At 37.6% G+C, this 17,270-nt stretch overlaps 2 protein-coding genes across 13 annotated transcripts in view; both read left to right on the top strand.

Annotated features, from left to right (window-relative positions):
• The window catches only part of LOC144323892 (E3 SUMO-protein ligase RanBP2), a 92,649-nt gene extending 83,029 nt beyond the window's left edge, over window positions 1–9,620 (top strand). For all 5 annotated transcript variants that reach the window (XM_077914842.1, XM_077914840.1, XM_077914841.1 and 2 more), the window contains 6 exons: window positions 1,806–2,010; window positions 3,394–3,495; window positions 7,193–7,338; window positions 7,996–8,269; window positions 8,397–8,731; window positions 9,107–9,620. In XM_077914842.1, coding sequence (XP_077770968.1) covers window positions 1,806–2,010; window positions 3,394–3,495; window positions 7,193–7,338; window positions 7,996–8,269; window positions 8,397–8,731; window positions 9,107–9,412 — 1,368 coding nt within the window. In that variant the 3' untranslated portion in view covers window positions 9,413–9,620. The remainder of the gene's footprint in view (window positions 1–1,805; window positions 2,011–3,393; window positions 3,496–7,192; window positions 7,339–7,995; window positions 8,270–8,396; window positions 8,732–9,106) is intronic.
• A 2,710-nt stretch (window positions 9,621–12,330) lies between these two features.
• The window catches only part of CCDC138 (coiled-coil domain containing 138), a 111,095-nt gene continuing 106,155 nt past the window's right edge, over window positions 12,331–17,270 (top strand). For 2 of the 8 annotated variants that reach the window (XM_077914847.1, XM_077914848.1), the window contains exons 1-2: window positions 12,415–12,582; window positions 13,966–14,023. In XM_077914847.1, coding sequence (XP_077770973.1) covers window positions 12,490–12,582; window positions 13,966–14,023 — 151 coding nt within the window. In that variant the 5' untranslated portion in view covers window positions 12,415–12,489. Of the gene's footprint in view, window positions 12,583–12,822; window positions 12,925–13,965; window positions 14,024–17,270 lie in introns of those variants that run through there. The other 6 variants (XM_077914846.1, XM_077914845.1, XM_077914854.1 and 3 more) reach the window with 5 other exon arrangements.

Raw genomic sequence — 17,270 nt, 5'->3', positions numbered from 1 at the left:
TCAATTAAAAGTGAGTTAGTGATGGCCTTGTTATCATTTCTTTTTTTCAAGAGTTTATTATTTTTTTGAGAGAGAGAGCATGCACAAACGGGGAGGGGCAGGGGGAAAATCAGGACAAGACCCACAAGGGGCTTGATCCCAGGACCCCAGAGCCAAAGTAGATGCTTAACCGACTGAGCCACCCAGATGCCCCTTGTTTCGTTTCTGATATTAATAATTTGCATCTTTCTTGTTTAGCCTGTTAGAGGTTTATCAATTTTTATTGACCTTTTCAGAAAATCAGCTTTTGATTTTATTGATTTTTTTCTGCATTAATTTCCTGCTTTATTGATTTCTGCTATACTTTTCATTATTTCTTCTCTTTTTTACATTTATATCTCTCTTCTTTAGTTTCTTAAGGTGGAAGTTTATTGGTTTTAGGTCTTTGTTTTTAAGATCTTATTTGTTTGAGAAAGAAGAGAGAGAGGGAAGAAGCATGAGCCCAGGGAAGAGGGAGAAGCAAAAGCAGACTTCCCTGCTGAGCAGGGAGCCTGACCCTGGGGACATTCTAGAAACCCTGTGATCATGACTTGAGCAAAAAGCAGACACTTAAGCAACCTACTGGGCCACCCAGGTGCCCCATAGATCTTCTTAATATATACATTCATTACTATAAAGTTTCCGTTCTTTGTTTCTGTTGCATTGTATAAGGTTTGATAAGTTGTAGTTTCATATTTATTTTGTTAAAAATATTTTTAATTTGTCTACAGACCTTTGGACACATGTATTTTAAAAAATGTGTTATTTAATCTCAAAATATTTGAGATTTCTCCAGTTATATTTCTGGCAATGGTTTCTAGTTTTTTTTTTTTTTTTTTCTTTTTTTCTTTTTTTTAATGGTTTCTAGTTTAATTCCTTTGTGGACTGAGTATATACTTTTGAATTTGTTGAGGTGCATTTTTATGGGCCAGAATGTAGTCTTTCTTGGGTAAATGTTCCATGAGAGCTTTTTGTTATTGTATTTTTCAGTTGTAAAATTCCCATTTGATTCTTTTTATACCTTCAGTTTTTTTGCTGAGAACTTCTTATCTTTCCATTTGTTCTAAAAATTTGTCCCTATATCCTGGAGCATTGTTGCAATAACTTCTTTAAAGTTTTTTTCTGATCATTCAACACGTATCATTTCATGATGTCCCCCAACCCCTGGCCAGGAAAAGTTGGCTTTTCTTGGGATTTTTTTTTTTTTTTTTTCCCATTTCTGTCATTGGCAGCTTCAGTTTTGGGACTGCCCTAGCACCCAGGCTGGGATATAGGTTGACAGGGAAGGAAAAGACCTGTAAAGTTCTTAACCACCAGATTATATTTCAAGTCTTGGGATTCTTAATCCACCTTTCAGAGGCTTTTTATACTTTATCTGTTTCAGTCCATTTCAATCATAGGTTTTGGGAGAGATAAGGTTAAATGTGCTTATTTCATTTTGTTCAGAACTCCCAAGTCCTCAATTTCCTTTTTAGTTGTGGGTTTTTTTTTTTTTTTTTTTTTTTTTTTAAGGATTTTATCTATTTTAGAGAGAGAGCACTAGCCAGGGTGGGTAAGGGGCAGGGTGAGATGTGGGGGTGGCAGGGGGGTAATGAATGAATATATCAAGCAGGGCTGGATCCCAGGACTCTGAGATCATTACCTGAACCGAAGTCAAGAGTTGGACGACGATACTCAACAGACTGAGCCATCCAGGCACCCCCTTAATTTCTTTTAAAATAGGATGTGTGATCCTTTTTGTCAATCAGTATTTAATGACATAATTATTTGTTATTTCCTCTTTGCAGAAATCCCAGAATGAGGAAGTAACTAGCACAGCTGACAGTGTGTATACAGGTGGGACTAAAGTGACTGTACCATTTTTATGTAAATCTGAAGAAACTGATTTTATTGCCAAATCTATTAGTTCATCACCTATTTCTTCTGGAACTGTGGACAAACCTGTAGATTTGTCTACTAGAAAGGAAAATGATGGAGATTCTACAAGCCAAGGTAAAATTTGATGTTTTCAAAATCCTAGGCATATATTATATAAGGTACACCTCCCTGTATGTTTGAGAAAATAGGCTTAAATGTCAATTCTAAGAACTCCCTTACCTTAAAACAAATTTTGAGATGTATAAAAGGGGCATGAGATTTTTTTAAAAAATTTATTTATTTATTCATATGAGAGAGAGAGAGAGGGAGAAGCAAGCTAGCTCTATGCAGGGAGCCCGATGCGGGACTCGATCCTGGGACTCCAGGATCACGACCTGGCTGAAGGCAGACGCTTTAACCACTGAACCACCCAGGCGTCCTGCCATGAGATATTTGTAATAATAACCAGAAAAATCATACTTCCTTGTCAACAAAGATAATAAACATGTATTTTTATTGTTAGAGTTGTAGTTATTAAGGAATATGAAGCATTGTGAGTCAGACCTATCTACCTGAGAATAAATGAGAATACTTATGTGAAAGTTTTCTTTGTGATAATAGTCTCCTTTGAATATTGTTTGAATTCTGTTATCACTGAAGTATATTAAAATTTACATATGAAGTAATTGTAGATATTAAAATAAGATTAATTTTTTGTAATATTCCTTCAATGCCTTTTTCTCTACCTGCTTCATTAATCAGTTATAGTAATTAAGATCTGATATGCTTTCCTACTTGTTTTTTCAGTCCAATTGATAGTAGAAGAGGGGGAAATCTTTTCTAATTATGTTCCTTCATAATTGCTTGTCCCTTTACTAATTTGTTGAATAACGCACAATTACTACATTTATTGGCACTTGAGAGTCTTATATGCTAGAAAAGGAGTAATCTCATACCTAAAATCTCAGATGTTTTCACATAATGCACCTAAGGCTTAGCACTAAATTTATCATGTGCTACACACTGTCAGAATTAAGATCCCCAGACTCCAGGTGACCAAATATAAATACGACACTCATTTTTGTGTGTGTCTGTGAGTTTATTTAGAAGAGAGAACAGAATATTTTATGGAGATCTTCCCTAAAACCCTACCTGTGAATGAATATAGTTTTAGATTGTAGAGGACTCTATAAAGCAGAAACTATATAGCTCTATTATCCGGCTTAGTATAAATCTACATCTCATTTTTTGAAAAAGATTTTTTTGCATTGCTTTTGGTGTAGTGTTCCATGAGAAAGTACTTGTTAACTTAATAATACTGAAGAATCAGTTCAGAATTGGGTGTATTTTGTAACTTTTTTTTAGAGAGATAACCAGAAGACAAATATTGCACACCACACACCTAACCCCTTTGGTAGTATAGAACGTCCTACCCCCATTCTCGCTGGATATGGAGTAAAGCTTTGATGTTCAGTATATAATAATTGAAATATTAAATTACTCTTTTCCTTTTGCCAGTGGAAAGCAAAACAGTTTCATTTGGATTTGGAAGTAGCACAGGGCTGTCATTTGCAGATTTGGCTTCCAGTAATTCTGGGGATTTTGCTTTTGGTTCTAAAGGTAAGATCGGGAGGAGAGATTTTAATGATTATGTTACAGAATCAAGCACAAATGAAAGAATTGGTCCTTTGCACAGTGTTGTAACTAAGTTGGACATTGCTTCCCTCATCTTCACCTTCTAGTTTGTTTAGAGGGTTTTTTTTTTTTTTTGGTACTTTTTTTTTAAGATTTTATTTATTTATTCATGAGAGGCACAGAGAGAGAAGGAGAGGCAGAGACACAGGGACACAGGCAGAGACACAGGCAGAGGGAGAAGCAGGCTCCATGCAGGGAGCCCGATGTGGGACCCAATCCTGGGACTCCAGGATCACGCCCTGTGCCAAAGGCAGACACGGAACTGCTGAACCACCCAGGCGTACCTGTTTAGAGTTTTAAAAAGGAAGGACTTTTAAATTTTACTATTATTTTTGACATTTATTAATATAAACCATAAGAATTTTCCCTTAATTCAGTGTAAATCCTGTGAATAGTTTTCCTCATCCTGAAATGCAGAACCACCTTTCCAGTTTGGGATTTACCTTGATTTTGGTTCATTGTTCTTTTTTTTTTTTTTTTTTTTTTAAAGATTTTATTTATTGATTGATGAGAGACAGAGAGAGAGAAAGAGAGAGAGAGGCAGAGACACAGGCAGAGGGAGAAGCAGGCTCCATGCAGGGAGCCTGACGTGGGACTTGATCCTGGGTCTCCAGGATCAGTCCCTGGGCCAAAGGTGGTGCCAAACCGCTGAGCCACCCAGGCTGCCTGGTTCATTGTTCTTTTAATTATAGTTTTGGATTTGTTTTTTGTTAATATTTCAAGATTTGTGCATCTGTATTTTTTAAGGAGATGATTTTATAGTTTTCTATTTTTCCAGTTGATCAGGTTTGAATATAGGATTATGCTAATTTATTGTGATAAATTAATAGTTGGTGAGGTTTCCTATCTTTTTCAGTGGTTTTCTGTTTTTAGTGCATTTTGTATCATTTGTAGGAAATAATACATTACTTGATTGTTTCAAGTTTATGGCATATTACTTTTTATTCTTGCAATGTCTTTCATATATCTGATTATAGCACCACCTAAGTTCTTATAGAAGGTGCTTGATTTGGGGAATATATTTTATTGGTGAATAAATTTTATTGAAGATATATATGTATGTGATTTAACTAACCCAGAATAGCGTTTTTCCCTCTCACATAATTAAACTTGTTTCACACACTGGCCACTTACGGAAACACATGTAAAACTTTCAGAAATTACCTTCAGGTATTTTTTGTTTTGCTGGAATTTGTAGCTTCACTGATGTCAAGTTGCTTTATTTTTGTTTTAATTTATAGTAGCCTGAAGTCAGAGGATTAAAAGCAGTATAGTGGATATAGTTATCTACAAAAAAAGAATTGTCAAATGAAAGTTGATGTATTAGGTTGCTTGTTATTCAGTGTAACGTTTTCAAAGTACTCTATCAGTACTGTGCAGTAAACTATGAAACAGGTTAGACTCAAACCTCATGACATTTACTCCTCACCACCACTTACCATTTTTCAATGAGATGATTCACCAAGTTCTTTGTTCAACTACATTTTTTACTTTGTTTTGTTCTTAGATCTGACAGGAATTTATGCTGTCTTTTCAAAGAAGTGCCTTTGGTTTTGTCAGTTTTCCTTTTGCTTGTGTTTTTGATTTATCTTTAAATTTTGTTATTTTCTTTAAAAGATCATAAATTTCACCAGAATATGCAGAATGTAGCTATCCTTTTTTTTTTTTTTTAACTTGTTTCTGGCATTGCATGAACCTTTCTGATTTTGAAGTTTTTGTTTTGGTTGGTTTTTTGGGTTCAGAGGAATCTTTTTTTCCCTCTTTTTATCTTGCATATTCTTTTTCTATGGTGATTTTTTTTTTAATCTGTCCATTTTTTGTAGTGATTTTGTTTCTTTTTTAAAATTCATTTTCTTCACAAGTTCTATTCACATAGGTCTGTCAGTCATTCCATGTTTGTTGTATAATATTTAACTTGGAAACTAAGAGAATAACAAGGAGTGCCTGTTTAGAAATCACCTGCCTTTGTCAATAATCACTATTTTATCCTTGTTCCTTCAGATTTTCTAATGTTTTCATTAAACCTAGACACATAATGGAAGCTTCCTACATACTATTACCTAGAACTGTTTTTGTGAAGTTGATGTTGATTATTGACATGTATGTCTTTATACTTTTACTATAAAATTCTTCCTCCTGGAAGCAGTGGTTTTCAAAAACCCCTTGGCTTCATATTTGAATTTCATGGAAGGTGTTTTTGTGTGTTTTTTTTTTTTTTTTTAAAGTATCTGTTATGTTGGATTCCCTGGTCATGGTAACCCAGGTATTGTTTTTTTTTTTGTTTGTTTTTGTTTTTTTTTTTTTTTTTAAACAAAAGCTCCTGTGTGATTCCGATAATGCACCCAGCATTAAGAACTAAAATTGAGAAATTTTGAAATTTTCTGTCATACCTCTCAGGGATCCTTGGGGGTAATTAAAATTTTTTCCTCTGCTTGGGAATTCCTGACCAGTATTTTTTTTTTTTTTAAGAGAGAGTGCAGTGGGTTTGGGGGTTGCACCAAAGCGGGGGAGAGAGAACCTGAAGCAGGCTGCATGCCCATCGAGGAGCCCATTGTGGAGCTCGACCTCACAACCCTGAGATCATGACCTGAGCCAAAAATCGAGAGTCAGTTGTTCAACTGAGCCACTCAGGCAAAACCCTCTTTTGCAATATCTTAAGCATTTTTGTCTTCTCTCTCTTTTTAAAGTTTTTTTTCTTCTTCTTTTTTTTTTTTTTTTTCCTGTCCCCTACCCATTAAATCTAGCTTAGGAGTTGCTGTTAATAGATAACTTATTTTGTGCTTTTTTTTTCAAGGGGCTGAGTTACTTTTTAAATGATCTGTGATATATCTGTTAAGTTTTTTTTAGCACTAGATAGATGTAGAATTTTTTTTAAGGTGATTCATCAGTAAGTGATGAAAAGTTAAGAGGTGTTTCTTTCCTCTAAGATAGTGAAGAATGTATTAGCAGGCTGGGCCATCTCAGTTGAAATGGAGATAAAGAAGTAATTAGTTTTCATCTTCTCCTAGATGTGAGGGAGAGTAACAGTCTTTGTTTCTCTGTATGGAAACGGGGGGTTTTCAGGCCCAACAGCTTAGTATCCCTTGAGGATAGTTAGAGTCAGTGAGCTTCTCCCAGTGCAAGAAATGTAAGCTGCAACACTAGTTACTGCAGGAAGAAGTTGAAATAGAGAAGCTATAAACATGTGTTTAGGCTGCTTTGACTACTTTGGAAGTACCAGATTTGACCTCTTTGAGAACACATTTTTAGGTTCAAAGGTTATTTTTCACATGTGATAAAATGTTTTATGAAGTAAACTACCTTTGAAGCAGAGCTAAGTGTTCAAAGTTCCATGGTATGTACTTTTAAGAACATACTTCATTACTGAAAGTTCTTGTTTAGTATTATGAAATTTGCCTAAGGCTCAGATAATCTTTTCTTTTGTATCTCAAAGCAGAAACAGTACTAAATGTACTGTGTGCTCACTATATGAGTAAAACTTCTCAGAGTAATATAATTTTAAGCATTTTTACTAAAAGTATATGTCATCCTTGGAAATTACAGGCCTCAGTATAAAGTGACGGGGGGTTAAAAGCATATAAAATTAGATGCTACTGTTTAAATATCCTAATTTATTCATCAGATAAAAATTTCCAGTGGGCAAATACTGGAGCAGCTGTGTTTGGAACACAGTCATCCAGTAAAGTTGGTGAAGATGAAGATGATAGTGATGAAGAAGTAGTTCATAATGAAGATATCCATTTTGAACCAATAGTGTCCTTACCAGAGGTAAATATTAAAGAATGGAACTCTTACTAATAACTTCACATTTGAAGTTTAAAACTCAACATAGTAAGCTTGACTTGTAGGACTAGCTTTGTTGTTTACATTTTTTTTCAGAATATTTCCCTTTTCAAATGGAAGCTTTTATTATTTATTATATATATATATGTAAATTCTACATGAAATTGTTGGGAAGAACTAAGTTTTTTCATAATTTTTAGAATATCTTGTTTTCATAACATAATTCTGTAAATAATAAAGTATCCAATCTCATACTTGCCAAAATCCTTTCAATAGAAAGTAAAATACATTTTCTGGACAAGAATGTTATTTTAGGCAAATTATCAGTTTTCAACTATAATCAGTAGTTAATATTTCTCTTCAAGAACACTTTCTGAAACCATCTTCTGTCCTATAAAAGCATTTATTTTTCAAAAGGAGGAAGAATACTATGTAAGAGAAAAATATTTCGTGACAAATCAGTCTTTACTGCGTCATCCAAATCATATGTATTCCTAGCCCTTGGGTATTACCATTTATCTTGATACTGTAGTTCAAATTTTATTAATGTCATTGCAACGGTAATATGAGGCATTTGGATCTTTGGGATTTGTCATGGGATATGTTAAAAGCAGCAGCTTATAATTTTATCTACTGTCATAGGTAGAAGTAAAATCTGGAGAAGAGGATGAAGAAATTTTATTTAAAGAGAGAGCCAAACTCTATAGATGGGATCGAGATGTCAGTCAGTGGAAGGAGCGTGGTGTAGGAGATATAAAGATTCTTTGGCATACATTAAAGAATTACTATCGGATCCTGATGAGAAGAGACCAGGTTTTTAAAGTGTGTGCAAACCATGTTATTACCAAAACAATGGAATTAAAACCCTTGAATGTTTCGAACAATGCTTTAGTTTGGACTGCCTCAGATTATGCTGGTGAGTTCTTCATTCAGATGCTACTTTTCACTTTTTGGACTTTTCTAAAATCTATAACAAATATATAAGACAGTTTATGACAGTTATTTTAATATTAAGGTCCCTGTGTGGTTTTGTTGTTTAATAGATGGAGAAGCCAAAGTGGAACAGCTTGCAGTGAGGTTTAAAACCAAAGAAATGGCTGACTGTTTTAAGAAAAAATTTGAAGAATGTCAACAGAATTTATTGAAACTCCAGAAAGGACAAGTATCACTGACAGCAGAGTTATCGAAGGAGACAAATCCTGTGGTGTTTTTTGATGTTTGCGCAGATGATGAACCACTAGGACGTATAACCATGGAATTATTCTCAAACATTGTTCCTCTGACTGCCGAGAACTTCAGAGCACTTTGCACTGGAGAGAAAGGCTTTGGCTTCAAGAACTCCATTTTTCACAGAGTAATTCCAGATTATGTTTGCCAGGTAAGTACAGTAAAAGTCTAGAAAAGTGAACCACACTAACTTGGGAAATTTGAGTGTTTCTCTTCACCTGGAATTTTCTTAAGACTTTAGCTTTTCTGTATATTAGTTGGTGGTATCACCACCCAACTTCCTGTCCCCACAAAAACTTTCAACCCTAAAATGGTTCAAATTTCTCTAATACCTTGAAACCTGGTAGAAATTGAGGGTGGGAAAAAGACCTTCTCTTTTTTTGTCTTTCAAAAATAGGTATTTCTTAGTTTTTAAACCACATTCTCAAGGAAGCTGAGTTTTTTTTAGGACTTATCCTGTAGTACTAGTTCTGTGTGTATTTTAATATTTTATTCAGGATTCTTATTAACTGAAATATTCTTTCAGGGGGGAGATATCACCAAACATGATGGAACAGGAGGACGGTCCATCTATGGAGACAAATTTGAAGATGAAAATTTTGATGTGAAACATACTGGTCCTGGCTTACTATCAATGGCCAATCGAGGCCGGGATACCAATAATTCTCAGTTTTTTATAACATTGAAAAAAGCAGAGCATTTGGACTTTAAGCATGTAGTATTTGGGTTTGTTAAGGATGGCATGGATACTGTGAAAAAGATTGAATCATTTGGCTCTCCTAAAGGGTCTGTTAGTCGAAGAATTAGTATCACAGAATGTGGACAGATATAAAATCATTGTTTTTCATAGTAAATTTAATCTGTATAAACAGTTGAATTGAGCTTAGCTGTTGTGACAATATGGTAATTATGTTCAGCTTTTGAAAATGGACGTTTCCAATGTATAAATGTAAAATTGCAGCTTATAGCTGTTGTCACTTTTTAATGTGTTATAATTGACCTTGCATGGTGTGAAATAAAAGTTTAAACACTGGTGTAAATCAGGTGTACTTGTGTTTATGTACTCCTGACATATCTCTGTTAAAATGGAATAATACTAATCTTGTTAAAAGCAATAGACCTTCTCAAACTCTTGAAGGAATATGATATATGCAATTTAATTTTACCTTTTAAGGTATTGGACTTCCTGCATGGATAAACTTACCATTTGAATAAAGGGACCACAACTTGGATAATTTTTATTTTAGATTTGAAATATATTTGGTAATATTAACTATTGGTGTGCTCATTTATGCATAGAGACTCACTTATGAATGGGTAGAGCCACAGAGGGTAGAGACTTAACCAAAGTGCTCTTCTATAATCCTTGAACCTCCTGTATAGTTAAATTAACTTTTAAGTAGAATACCTTCTTTTCTTAAAATGATCTGTAGTTCCTGTGCCCTTTCAGAGGTATTAAATTAATTTTTACATTTTAAACAAGTATTTCCTTAGTTTTTTTGTTTTGTTTTTTAACTTTTCTGTCATCTGTTTCTACTACCTCAAACTGCAGCTTGGTTCTGATAGAACTTGAATTTTTCCTTGCAGTTATTGTGATAAAGTATGACTATTTTAAAAAGGTCTATACCATGTTCTTTGGTTAAAGATTTGCTTTATACTAGATTGTTGCAGTACCTTTTTCTGGTGAATTTTGTAGCAAAAATAAAGTGACAATTGTTAACAGCCATGACATTTAAAAAATTTATTACTTGTGCATCTAGTTGTTTGTTCATTCTAGAGCCAAAGTAAGGAGAACAATAAAAATTCTGTAAATCAGACTGCTACATAATTTCCAAAGCTCCCAAAAAAGTGACTTCAAATTTGATACATACACACTGAAGATTTATTTGGAAATGGCTACTGTCAAAGTTAGGCAAACTGCTGAAAAGGTGGTGGGGCAGGAGGGGGAGGTATTCTCATATCAATCAGCCTACTCAATATAGACCTACAAAGAATCTAGAGCACAAAATATTGTGTATTCTGATTACCAAAAATGACTGCCTTCTACCCTCCTGTGTTCTTCCCAGTGAAATCATCTCATTTTGTTTAGTGAAAGATGGTGGGGTTTATTCTGTTGTTTGGGGATTTGGAAATCGGTTATCATATGATACCTGTTTAACCACCCGACGGAGGAGGAGAAGGATGTCATGTGTGGTGTGTGTGAGTAATGAGTGGTGGAACACTCACTGAACCCACTTGGCCACAAAGGCAGATAAACCTATTGCAGTGTACCATTTGAAATTACCTGAACCTTGGACTACATGTGTGTACATTTAATATTAAGAATTGGCTTCTTTGGAGACCTATGTAATATAAATTGATATAGTGTGTTATAGTTTTTCAGCTGGGACAGCTGATGGCTTTGTCATGATTTTAGAATAAATTCCAAGTAAGGGAATTATGCTTTACATATTTTTTAGACAAATGAGTTTACACTATCTTCTATGCTATCCTAAAGCATTAAGACTATGAATTAAAAGAGCTTTAAAAGCTAATGCTTGAACCAAAAATTTTATTCAATGACATGTAAACTGTTTTCCAGTGTTAGTATTCCAAGGTGCTTAAAAGATGGCTTGGGACGTTAATGACAAAAGACATTTCAGGAAAGGACTTTGTGATTTCTCTCTGTTATTTGATCCTTATGCAGTATAAATCCACAATGACAAGTACTTTTTGCCCCAACTGGCTCAACTTCATAGTGTCTCAATAAAAATCTGCTTAAAATAGAGCATAAAAAAGTATTTGTACATGTAATATTCGATGGGAAAGAATATTGGTAAAAATAATTTTCAGATAACTTCATGATATTCTAAAACTTTGGCATTTGAAGAACTTGAAAGATAATCCAGAGAATCTAGGATTTGTTAGTCCAGACACGTTGAACTCATAATTTAGAAAGGTAAAGGATCGTGCTAATGTAATTGTATAAATTAATGAAGTGGATTCAGTTATTCCTTTCAGTTAGTCTTGGTTTGATAAAGGATTTAGGTTGATACACCGTTCCAATAAATATTGAGCCACCTACTAAATGCCTGGCACTGTTCTTAAGTACTGGGAAAAACTGTTCAAAAAAGAAAGTACATGCTCGTTCTTAAGTTCACTACATTCGTACAGGGAGTTTACATTCTACTACTGCTTTTTAATCCCAGACCAATGGCAGGGAAAGTGAGGGAGTCATCCTCTGGGAATTCTGTGCTTTGAGTACAAGACGTCCTTGATTTCTGCCTCTAGTTAGCAAAGGCCATCCCGGTTCATGAGGTGTGTTCTTGTATGCCCGAACGCACCCTAAATGTGTTAGGTTCGAGGAAGAGGGAGTCGCCGGCAGTCAGGTGTGCACGGTGCTGGTGACCACCGCGTGTGCACGTTCATTCCTGCACGCTCGCGGGGCGCACGGGGGACGGGAAGCGGCGGCGGCCCGCGGGGTCGGGATGCTGAGGCCGCCAGCGCCTCCCAGAGGGGCCACCTGCAGAGGTGCGATTGCTGTGGACATGACCGAGGAAAACTGAAGTAGAATCTTTTTAAGACAAAAGGTGAGACGCCGTTTATCAGTCCAAAGAACGCAGTCGTAGAGAAATTAGTTACTAAATCCTTCAGCAGGAAAAACACTCGTCAGAAGAGGACGTTTTGAACACTGCGTAGAGGGTGAGACGGAGGGCCTCGCTGCCTGGTCTGGGCCCTGGCGGTGCCGGCGCTCCTGGGGTCGCTCCCCCCGCCCGGTGCCCCTGGCGCTCCGGGGCGCTCTCCACCCGAGGCGGGGGGCGGGGCGTGCTGCGTCGTGTCGCAGGTCCGTGACGCGAGCTCCGCCCCTGCGCGTCCCGCCGCCGTGTTTGAACGCTGCTCCCGGGGTGACAACGGCGGCGTCCACTCGCCATGGAGCCGAGGCTGGTGAAGCCCCCCGGGCAGGATTTGGTGGTGGAGCGACTCAAAAGCCGCTACGGACTAGGGGGCAGCCGCCTGGCCGAGGTGAGGTCTCGCCCTTCCCCTCGGGCTGTCCCCGGGCCCGCGGGCTGGTTTGTGCAGGGGTAAAGCAGGCCGGCCGGCGGCTGCGCCCGGGGCCCGGAGCCCGGAGCCCGGAGCCCGGAGCCCGGAGCCCGGGGCCGGGAGGGATGGGACCCCTGGGGCCGCCGCTCCCCCTCCGCCACAGCCCCGAGCCTGGGGCCGCCCTCCGCTCCGCCCCAGCAGGGTCAGGAACGGTAGCCGGAGGGGCAGCGCCTGCTCCGCACCCTGGAGAAGCGGATTTTCCGTCAGAAAAAGCCCTTCACCCAGCACAGACCCTGGAAGGCGTGGGACGCCCCGGACGTGGTGGTAGGCCCCTTGTATTACAGTGACTTGTGCGGAGTTCAAAAAGCAATTTTAACTCCTCCAAAAACCTTCCTATTTTGAGGTAATTACCAACTTTAAGCTGCAAGGATCCTGTCAACAAGTCTTCTGAACCCTTGGTTTGGGCTCATCAGTCGTTCATACTTTGCCGCATCTGCGTTACTTCTCTTCCCGTCTCTGACGTGGCGTGCACACATTCCCCCTGAACTGATGGAGGGGACTTGCAGGCGCTGTGCACCCTCACCCCCGCATGGAAATTCTTAAGTGTATTTTCTGGGAATAGGGTGATTCTCACATATCCATAGCAATAAACTGAACAAACTGACCATTTGCACAGTAATATTTAACATAGAGTTAATATTCAGATTTCCGATTATCTCGTTGATGTCCTTTGTAAACTTTGTTTCCCCGGTGCAGATAGAGTCCATCTGTATTTGGTTCTCTCCTGTTGCCTTTGTTCTGGCTCAGGTTCTAAGTCTCTGTCTTTATTTTTTTGAGATTTTATTTATGTATTCATGAGAGACAGAGAGGGGAGAGGCAGAGACACAGGCAGAGGGAGACGCAGGCTCCATGCAGGGAGCCCCATGTGGGACTCGATCCCGGGACCCCAGGATCACGCCCTGCGCGGAAGGCGGACGCTCAACCGCTGAGCCCCCAGGCGTCCCTAAGTCTCTGTCTTTATGATGTATTTTTGAAGACTACAGGACAACTGTATATGGGACCGTCCCTCTGTCAGATTTTCTCGGATGCGTATACCTCAGGATTGTACATAGATACTGACTTTGTGCGTTTTTGGCAGGAGTGATGTGTAGGTTTCTCTTGTTCACTAGGAGGTATAACATTTCTTTGTCCTGTTATTGGTGATACTAACTTTGACCGCTTGATTAAGATAGTATCTATTAGATTTGTCCATGCTAATTTTTGTAATTAATTCTTGTACTTAATACATAATTTGTGGGGAACTCTTTTGAGATTGTAGGATGATTCTTAATATATAAATTAAATGTCTTTTTAAATTTTTTTTAGTATGATTTTTCAAATTTTGATCAGGCTAGGTGGAAGAGAAGATCGCTAATCTCTCCAGGTAAGCTGATCGAGTATTTTGTGTATTTGGGGGTTTTAACAAATTTAATTTGAGAAAAAACATAAAAAAAAATGTTTAGGCTTAACACTAAGTGCCAGATATCTTGTGATACTAGGCTTTTTTCATTCAGGTAATGAACTAATAGTCATCAAGATTTGGGGGGGTAAAGGTATGATATCTCTAAAATCAAATTGAGTGAATTTTTTTGGTGTTTCAGTTACAGTATTTTTGCCTTTAAAAATGTTAAAAATTAAACAGTATATTGGGGAAAGAAAACTAATTGCTATTTTTTTAAGGCACAAACTTTTCCAAGTTACAGGGGTAGTAATTGTTGCACCAGAAGAATTTTTCAAATGTACTTGATAAAGAGAATTATACTGTGAAATGGGGTCGGTTGGAACATTATATGGTAATCTGGAACTAACATATATAGCTAATTAACCTTTAGTCTTTTGATTTGTTGATACTTCTTCAGTGATGTTTTTACTAGTAAGTATTATCATTGAATTTTGAGGTCATTGCAGCAGAAACAGTAAGTTTATGAGATGGTAGATTAGGGAATTTCATTTTTTTCCAAGTTTATTTCTCTTTGAAATTTTGTAAACACTCTTCTGAAACATTCCTTCAGTATGAACAAACCCCGTATTACTGAGTTTAGTATCTTAAAACATTTTTAAAATTTTTTTTTAACTTTTATTTATTTATGATAGTCACAGAGAGAGAGAGAGAGAGAAAGAGAGAGGCAGAGACATAGGCAGAGGGAGAAGCAGGCTCCATGCACCGGGAGCCCGATGTGGGGGATTCGATCCCGGGTCTCCAGGATCGTGCCCTGGGCCAAAGGCAGGCGCCAAACCGCTGCGCCACCCAGGGATCCCTTAAAACATTTTTTAAATTGTATCTTAGTTTTGAAATTTGTCCTAAAATTTCCAACATTCTAAACTATAACTAAAAAGTATAGCTTGTTTAATTTCTGATGGGGAAAAGCATGTTAGACAAAAGGTGCATACATTTCAGTGACATGGATAGAACTAGAGCTGCTCAGTGAAATAAATGAATTAGAGAAAGACATACCATATGATTTCACTTATAGGTGGAATTTAAGAAACAAAACATATGAACGAACATAGGGGAAGGGAATGAAAAATAAAATAAGATGAAATTGAGAGGGAGTCAAACCGTAAGAGATTCTTAACTCTAGGAAACAAACTTGAGGGTTGCTGGAGGGTAGGTAGGTAGGGGATAGGATAACTCGGTGGTGGGCATTAAGGAGGGCACTTGATGTTGTGAGCCCTGGGTGTTATATGCAACTGATGAATCAGTAAATCTACCTATGAAATTAATTTTAAAAAAGTCAGATAATTCCAGAAAAAAATTTTTTTTGATAAAATAGCAAACAATCCATGTTTATAAAATGACATAGGCAGAGGGTTCAAAATCAGAACAAACAACTGAATGGCCCACAGAAAACTATTAAGTTGAAGAATACATAGGAGCCAGCTCCTGCAAGGTTAAGAGAAATTTTTTTAAATTTATTTTTTATTGGTGTTCAATTTACTAACATACAGAATAACCCCAGTGCCCGTCACCCATTCACTCCCACCCCCCGCCCTACTCCCCTTCTACCACCCCTAGTTTGTTTCCCAGAGTTAGCAGTCTTTACGTTCTGTCTCCCTTTCTGATATTTCCCACACATTTCTTCTCCCTTCCCTTATATTCCCTTTCACTATTATTTATATTCCCCAAATGAATGAGAACATATAATGTTTGTCCTTCTCCGACTGACTTACTTCACTCAGCATAATACCCTCCAGTTCCATCCACGTTGAAGCAAATGGTGGGTATTTGTCACTTCTAATAGCTGAGTAATATTCCATTGTATACATAAACCACATCTTCTTTATCCATTCATCTTTCGTTGGACACCGAGGCTCCTTCCACAGTTTGGCTATCGTGGCCATTGCTGCTATAAACATCGGGGTGCAGGTGTCCCGGCGTTTCATTGCATCTGTATCTTTGGGGTAAATCCCCAGCAGTGCAATGGCTGGGTCGTAGGGCAGGTCTATTTTTAACTCTTTAAGGAACTTCCACACAGTTTTCCAGAGTGGCTGCACCAGTTCTCATTCCCACCAACAGTGTAAGAGGGTTCCCTTTTCTCCGCATCCCCTCCAACATTTGTTGTTTCCTGCCTTGTTAATTTTCCCCATTCTCACTGGTGTGAGGTGGTATCTCATTGTGGTTTTGATTTGTATTTCCCTGATGGCAAGTGATGCAGAGCATTTTCTCATATGCATGTTGGCCATGTCTATGTCTTCCTCTGTGAGATTCCTCTTCATGTCTTTTGCCCATTTCATGATTGGATTGTTTGTTTCTTTGGTGTTGAGTTTAATAAGTTCTTTATAGATCTTGGAAACTAGCCCTTTATCTGATATGTCATTTGCAAATATCTTCTTCCATTTTGTAGGTTGTCTTTGAGTTTTGTTGACGGTTTCTTTTGCTGTGCAAAAGCTTCTTATCTTGATGAAGTCTCAGTAGTTCATTTTTGCTTTTGTTTCTTTTGCCTTCGTGGATGTATCTTGCAAGAAGTTACTGTGGCCGAGTTCAAAAAGGGTGTTGCCTGTGTTCTTCTCTACGTGTGTTCTTCTCTACGATTTTGATGGAATCTTGTCTCACATTTAGATCTTTCATCCATTTTGAGTTTATCTTTGTGTATGGTGAAAGAGAGTGGTCTAGTTTCATTCTTCTGCATGTGGATGTCCAATTTTCCCAGCACCATTTATTGAAGAGACTGTCTTTCTTCCAATGGATAGTCTTTCCTCCTTTATCGAATATTAGTTGACCATAAAGTTCAGGGTCCACTTCTGGGTTTCTATTCTGTTCTACTGATCTATGTGTCTGTTTTTGTGCCAGTACCACACTGTCTTGATGACCGCAGCTTTGTAGTACAACCTGAAATCTGGCATTGTGATGCCCCCAGATATGGTTTTCTTTTTTAAAATTCCCCTGGCTATTCAGGGTCTTTTCTGATTCCACACATCTTAAAATAATTTGTTCTAACTCTCTGAAGAAAGTCCATGGTATTTTGATAGGGATTGCATTAAACGTGTATATTGCCCGGGTAACATTGACATTTTCACAATATTAATTCTGCCAATCCATGAGCATGGAATATTTTTCCATCTCTTTGTGTCTTCCTCAGTTTCTTTCAGAAGTGTTCTATAGTTTTGAGGGTATAGACCCTTTACCTCTT

This window comes from Canis aureus, chromosome 11, assembly GCF_053574225.1.
Source record: "Canis aureus isolate CA01 chromosome 11, VMU_Caureus_v.1.0, whole genome shotgun sequence".
Lineage (NCBI taxonomy): Eukaryota > Metazoa > Chordata > Mammalia > Carnivora > Canidae > Canis > Canis aureus.
Note: the sequence above shows the minus strand (reverse complement) of the source record. Positions and strands in the feature narration are given on the sequence as shown.